Here is a 7,780-nt window from a genome sequence, read left to right on the forward strand (position 1 = left end):
TAAGCCTTATAACAGTGAAATCATTCCTATTAGCCAGCACTTGGAAGAAAGTGGAGATTCTGGGGTTCCAGACTATCTTGGGTCACATGTTAAGACTCTGTGGCCCAGTAACACATACTCTGTACCTTTATTTCTAGAAAAAAATACCAAAGGGTATTTATCTTGAAAAATAAACTGTCTTAAGGATTGTGTCAGTTCATGATTTGTTTGGCTGGTCAACTACTTTGGTAATACTCCTTTCTCTTGTCCTACACTGGAACAACCTTTCTAGATAGGGGATTGTCAATTGTCATTGAATATAAGACATTATCTGTCTAGAAATCTATACATTGTGTGAAAGTAACAAATCATTTAATTAGAGAATATCTTATGTATTATAATATCACTGTGGCCATAACTCAGTGATTTAGTGCCTTAAAGTATGTAGAACACCCTGGTTTTCATTACTGTTATCAGCAGCAACACCACCATAAAAAGAATTTTTCAAATACCATACATACTACATATAAGAAACACAAGCAGAAACCAAGAATAGAGAATAGTTCACACAATATACTAACATGTTAACTCATGCTGCGAATGTTATTTTCTATATTGTTTAGCTTGATTTGGTATTAAAGATTTTGGCAGTCTGGGTGTGAGCATGACTGACTAGTTCAGCACTAGCCTCAAGGCCTAGGATTGAAAAGGTTGTAAACAGGAGCTTTTTAACAAGCTCTTCTCCTCCATCATCTATTCTGCTTTGATTGTGGCAGGAAATGCTTTTTGGCTGATTGTGATTTGGTATTTTTTTTCTTACAGTCATTGTGGTCCTGTTTGTTACCCTGAGGCGGCATAAAAATGAGCCATTAATTATCAAAGACGATGAAGATGTTCGAGAAAACATCATCCGCTACGATGATGAAGGAGGCGGGGAGGAGGATACAGAGGCTTTTGACATTGCAACTTTGCAAAATCCAGATGGAATTAATGGATTTTTACCCCGTAAGGATATTAAACCAGATTTGCAGTTTATGCCAAGGCAAGGGCTTGCTCCAGTTCCAAATGGTGTTGATGTCGATGAATTTATAAATGTAAGGCTGCATGAGGCAGATAATGACCCCACGGCCCCACCATATGACTCCATTCAGATTTATGGCTATGAAGGCCGAGGGTCTGTGGCTGGCTCCCTCAGCTCCTTGGAGTCCACCACATCAGACTCAGACCAGAATTTTGACTACCTCAGTGACTGGGGTCCCCGCTTTAAGAGACTGGGCGAACTCTACTCTGTTGGTGAAAGTGACAAAGAAACTTGACAGTGGATTATATAAACAATCAATGGAACTGAGCATTCTGTAATATTCTAGGGTCACTCCCCTTAGATACAACAAATGTGGCTATTTGTTTTAGAGGCAAGTTTAGCACCAATCATCTATAAACTCAACCACATTTTAATGTTGAACCAAAAAATAATAAAAATAAAAAGTATATGTTAGGAGGTTATAAATCTTGTGGAGTGTGAATTAAGTATGTGGAGTGTCTAGAAGTCTTTGAATATTTGATATTAAACTGACTGCCTCAGTCAGAGATTGGGATCCTAGTTAACCATTAGAGAATTGTTTAAGAGGAAAAAAAAACAAAATTAAAAGGTGCTTTATTAGAAAAAAAATGGACCTGCAAGGATTCTGCTGCTGATATGTGTCTTCTGCAAGGATTTTTATGAGTGTAAATGGTTTTTTTCCCCTTCACCAATAAGGATCCCGTCACAAATGATAAAGCAATACTTAGGTCTGCTGTACGTTAAGACTTTGTGGAGTTTGGGGAGGCCTCCTAGATTATATGGTACGGTGACCACACGTTGTACATACATGTTGGCCCCACTCACCAGAGACTGAATAGCATCTTTAAATATTGTGTCGAGCCTTAAAATATTCACATGTTCGTAATCCATTCCAGGGTGGGGAATGCCAACTGAAAGGTGGGAGGAGAGAAATGCCATTCAAACAGGCTGTGTCTAGAAGCAGGAATCCTGGTTCCCTCCACTTCATCTTCTTCCACAAGGACACAGAGATAAACTCTATTCCACAGTGGACCACATCAGAGACAGATGGTTTTATTGCTAGCGTGTGAATTTATTTGTTTAATCCTCAAAATAAATATTTTATTGATGTCCAATAATGCTTTTATTTATTAAGGTTGGTAATCTATAGATTAAGGGATTATATGGGGAGAACTAAATTATATCCATTAATAATCCTTTAGATTGTTTTATATTAATATCTATACAATGAATGTTTAATACATGTACATTTTGATGAGCTAAGTATGGCAGGCAATATTATCAAGGGGAGAGGTAATAGTCTCTTTAGAGTAGAAAGTGATATTGTGACTGATAATAACAGGAACAGCATTTCCCAGAGAAACTTTTGGACTGTTTTCTATTTTCTTCATAATCCTAGTATTTGGTGTTTTTACTACAAGCACAAACATCTGAAAGTATATTGATTCCTGTGAATATTTAAACTCTAGAATTTTAGATACTTCCATAGTGCCCCCCCCAATAAAAATGCTTCAAGTTGTCCTCCCCCAACGAATTTAAAGCAGGAACTGATTTGTACATAATTTTACTGCTTATGTTTTCTTACACTTCTGTCCCTGGTCATGGTGATTATGCACAGAATGTGTTAGACTACAAAAACCAAGCAGCGCTAGAAGGTGTGAGCATATTTAGTTTGTAATGCAAACCTGCCATGTAAGAGTAGAAAATGTATGAATCAACTCAAGTATTACATGCAGATCATTTTACTTTTATACTTTGCTTTAATGCAATATTGTTTATTTACTTCATGTGTTGTATTCAGAGAAACTCCTGTATTGTTTCCTACTTTGTGAAATATATTTTTATAAATACCTTTGTTGTCATCATTTTTTCCAGCTACATGAAGATCACTTGACAAAACTATTGACTCTAACTAAAATTCCAAATTGTGCGATCAACTCACAGTGTGGAGGCATTTTTAGTTTTAAGAGTATTTTAATAAAAAACAGAGATGAGAAATGGATTGCTATTGATCCCATAGCAAGAAAAATATCAGAGACATAAAAATAAATGTTGACCTAAAAAACAGTCAAGTATGTTTTTGGGGTCTCTGGAGGTAGAGGCTAGAGTGGAGTTAGCAGAAAAGGGTAAAAGAACAAGAAGGCAATTGTGCATAGGAAAAGGCTACAAGTCCAAACTGTGAAGAAATGAAGGGACTGAAGAACAGGATTTGGAGAGAGAACATAGATTACATTGCAGATTTGAAAACCACTCTTTTCTAGATCCTTAGAGGATCCATTAGAACAAGATCTGTGGGCTATTGTCATCTGCTACTTCAGTACCTAGTCTGGGCTAATGAAAACATGGACTGATCTTGGAGATGGAGGTCCATTTCTGGAAGCTGTCTCCATCATGACAGAAACAAACTGACTAAATATTCAATTAAAGTTTAATAGTTTTCCAAGGGCTTACCATCTCCTCATTGTTCCCTATTGCCTGATCACAATCCTTTTTTATACCTATCTCAGTGGCTACTGAAAACTTTTCATGAAGTCAGAAGGAGTCTACTGTGACTTTTGTATATACCAGATTAGCAAGAGTCAAAAAACTGTTAATATCAGCTATAGTAACAATAAAAAGTCAATTCCATGTGCTCACATTGTAAACTAAGGTGGAAGTGCTTTCTGTCTTCTACATTCACTTCAAACTTCTCTCTCTCTCTCTCTCTCTCTCTCTCTCTCTCTCTCTCTCTCTCTCTCTCTCTTTTAAGGAAACTGTCATGCAGAGGCGTATTTAAGTGATATATCACACTATTCTTTAATAGAAATACAAAATCATCATCTTCAGTGTTGATGGACAATAGAATAAAATTCATCTGATAGTGCTTGTGGGCAGGAGGCAATGTATGCTGAACCAGTGTTCCAAACCTTCCTTTACATTTTAGTTGGTCCAGGAAGACATCATGGAAACATGAATTCCATATTAACATTTCCCTCCACTGCCACCCAGGCATTTTGTGCATCGAAGCCAATCTAAAGTTTTGATATGCTGGATAAAGTGGAGCTATGTATGGTTATTTTTGAATAATATGGTTTTGCTATGTGAAATATGCTTTTAGAGTATCCTCCATTTAAATTATATTCACAGATCCACAAGCACACAATTAAACAATAACATTTATTTTAGCAAAAACTTATTAGAATTCCGACATTCAAAATATTACAGTGGAGATCAAAAATATCTTATTGAGATTTAAGGATTCCTTTCTTAACTTTTCAAGCAATGCATTTTAACCTTATTATCATTTCATATTTATGGAATTTCTTTTGTGCTAGCAATACTGACACATCAAAAGAATCTTTACACATGTATGTTTATTTTTCAAGTACAATACTGCCTCATTTGACACTCCTTTTGTTGTGTCCATGGTCTTTGTGAGTCCTAAACAGCAGTCTCTTTAACTGATTGCCCAAGAATTCTGTGCCAAATAATATTTTGAAACAAAGTTAGTCTCTCCCTGCTTACTCTACTGCAGGGATCTTGTCTGAGGAACTGAGGTATCCCTGCATGGCTGGAGGCCACACAGGATCAACTCTTGCCTTTACTTTCCCTGTTATGTGATCAAACAACTTTTGAATCTCCATACAAATATATTACCAAATATTAGTAAGCCATTCCTAAAAAAGTTCTCACAATGAGTATAATCAATATATTGTTAAAATGGTTTATGATAATATGGTTGAAGTACGCTATAGATTATATTCATGTGTTACCTTTCCCACACCAAATTGTGCTATGATACAAACTTTACAGGAAAAATGTTTTGTATCAAAAAATGTGGGGTGGTGGTGGCAAGTTTATGTGTGTATATAACGTGAAAGAAAACTTGGATTCATCAGTATCCCCAGTGAGGCAAGAATCCTCAGAAAGAGACAAATAAGTCTTTTGAGAGTTTGCTTAATCATATGCTTAAAGTAAGACAAGTCTCTGCATGAGACTTAGAAATCTCCTAGGAGCAGCCGATCCACACTGAGACTCCACAGAGAGCTGAGCTATCTGTATTTTGGAGAAGGGAAGCGGGTGCTGAGAGCTAAGTAGCCAATTACGTTTTATAGCCACATAAGGACTGGAGGCAAGTAGTCCTTTGCAACATGTTGTATTATGCGATCGTTGGCTTTGCAGGGAATCTCACGAATGTATAACCTTCTGATTGCCTTTTTGATTGAAAGTTCCATCTGAGATCAAGGCAGTGCAACCAGTAATAAGATTTCAAAAAATCCCATCACTGGCACTGTTGGAAAGGTTGAGCGTGCCTGAAATCCCATCACTGTCAGTCAAAGAGATAAGGTAACAGTGGGCATCGCTATAAAAGCTGCATGAATGCACAATTTAAACATGAACATCAACACAGAAAAGAATGGACACATATTTGTATGAATGTCCATATAGACACATAGATACTCATGTGTATGAATGCATACACATAAGTGTAAGCACGCAAACACACACACACACTTGGGATAAGTTACTTAGGATGATGTGTTACTAATGTGTTCTCATTTCAATAATAATAAGTTTCCATGTCACAGTCTCACACACGACAAAAAAAAAAAATTGAAATGATGGTTCTTTGTTTTTCTGACTCTAACCTTGAAGTTGAAAGAAATCTGTCTCGGGGTAAAGGATTTAAATGTGAGTTTTGTTTCTGAACATAATAATAGCTCATAAAGCCTGGGATTAGAATTAAATGCATCTCACTGAGAAGCTGGATTTGGATGCTTTTGTATCATTGTATTTTTGTGGAGATAACAATTGTAGAATATATTTTGTAGGAAATAATTTTCTCTGTTTACTTTTCTTTGATTCCTACTCAGTTTTCTTTGCTAAACAAAGTCCTTTGCATTGTTGCTCAGATGGCCAAAAACGAATAAAATGTTTCCTATCATTGTTGCTCTTGTTTATGACAATTATGATGTTTTCATTGTCCATCATTAAAGGAGATATTTATTTTGATCATTTTCTGTGTAGTTGACACACAATTATTGATCAGAGTATATCCTTATTATTACTGTATCCCATACAATTATTCTGCAAGACTTCCATAATTACAGAACACATACAATTAAATATCTCACTGCTTCTACAAGAAATTTGTCTACTACATTTACTGAACCTGTTCTAGAGCTGTAATTAGGCTACATAGAAGTTATAAAAAAGTGAAATGTAATGGTATCTTTGAACTTCTTTGCCCACGTATAAATTGAAACTAATAGAGCACATCTAAACTAATCACGCGCATTCTTTGTCTGTGGTTAAATAGCATTTAAATCCGGGCTTTCACAAGACTGTCTGAATAGAGTTCCTAGCTTTCCTTAAATGGCCCCAGCTCTAAATATAGTAGGAGCCTTCAAATGGTAAGAAACAAAAAGCAAGTTACCCATTGCTCTATGAAAGGAAGGAACTCAAAATGCAAAACAAGACTTTCTGAGAGCTTGGCTTTCAAAGATGGAAATTAAGCAATGATTTCAAAGAAGCTATACAGTTTCCACTCATACATTATTTTTATAAAGAGCAAATATGAGTATCACTGATACCTTTGAAAGCTCAAGGAAGAATACAATTACACAGAGAATACCTTGTGTATGCCTAAATTATGACATGTGCTGTGAGCAACACACACACACACACACACACACACACACACACACACACACAAAAGATTTTCAGGAATTTATCAAGAGGCTTAGCAACACTAATTTGCAGATTCAATAAGTGCAGGAGACAAAAGCTGAACTCTAGTCTTTTGGATCATTTCTATGACAGTGACATTGAGCGTACTTAGCACGAATGCTCTTCTTTTAATGATGGCAGCTTGAGAGGAAGGTACTTCCTGGTGGCATGGCTGCCTGTGAGACTCTCTCTTCCACCTGAGTTACCCGACTCAAGTTGATTCACACCTTGAATACAGGTCTAACCTCTACTTACCTATACAAATAGATAATGGATTTCTCTATTGTTATTCACAGATGACAGAAGAGGCTTGCTAAGAGGAATACCAGAGAATGCTGCCTGAAGAAAAGGACTGGGGACAACAGTGACTTCCAGAAACCAAGAGGCCAGAACGTCAAAAGGAAAGGAGAGGTCCTTAAATACACATGTTAGTTCTTTCAGATCTCCTCTGTATATTCAAAGGTCTCTGGGGCTACTTGGATATAAGCAATATTTTAACAATTACTGTCTAAGGTTGAACTCAGCAATTATGAATCATTGGCTGGGACAACTCTCTGTTTCTATTATATGGTTTCCCTTGAATGTGATTGTCTCTAATACTTTTTTTACAAGGTTTTCTGTAATTTGACACCTAAATTTTGAGAGCTATGACTTGTTTGTCAAGTTTGATGGTTGGATATGTAGCTCATTGTTAGCAAGTTCATTGTGAGCATTATCAATAATCATTGTTCAAATAAACTTTTAAAATTTCTTCCTAACAAAAGATGTCTTTTCTACCAAACCTGTTCTGGATACAGTGTCTGTGACAGGAAAATCATATATGCTTAACATATTTCAATGCTTCTCAAAGAAATGGCATATTGTTGGATAAATTAGTACAGAAGCCAATACATGACGAAGTATTAAACTTCTTTCTACTGTTGGAGATGGTAGGAATGTTCTGAAAAGAAAGAGAAAGTATTCTACAGCCTGAGGATTCATGCATAATATATTATGCAAGGTGTGCTAAATTGAGTCTTAGACAAAAATATG

The 7,780-nt window shown here is 36.1% G+C and overlaps 1 protein-coding gene across 4 annotated transcripts in view; it reads left to right on the forward strand.

Moving 5' to 3' along the window:
- Cdh8 (cadherin 8) overlaps window positions 1-7,513 on the forward strand; it is a 368,006-nt gene extending 360,493 nt beyond the window's left edge. For 2 of the 4 annotated variants that reach the window (XM_026790139.1, XM_005345543.3), the window contains exon 12: window positions 802-2,887. In XM_026790139.1, the coding sequence (XP_026645940.1) occupies window positions 802-1,295 (494 nt within the window). In that variant the 3' untranslated portion in view covers window positions 1,296-2,887. Of the gene's footprint in view, window positions 1-801; window positions 2,888-7,044 lie in introns of those variants that run through there. The other 2 variants (XM_005345545.3, XM_005345544.2) reach the window with 2 other exon arrangements.
- The last annotated feature ends 267 nt before the right edge of the window (window positions 7,514-7,780 follow it).

This window comes from Microtus ochrogaster, chromosome 4, assembly GCF_000317375.1.
Source record: "Microtus ochrogaster isolate Prairie Vole_2 chromosome 4, MicOch1.0, whole genome shotgun sequence".
In the NCBI taxonomy this organism is placed as follows: Eukaryota; Metazoa; Chordata; class Mammalia; order Rodentia; family Cricetidae; genus Microtus; species Microtus ochrogaster.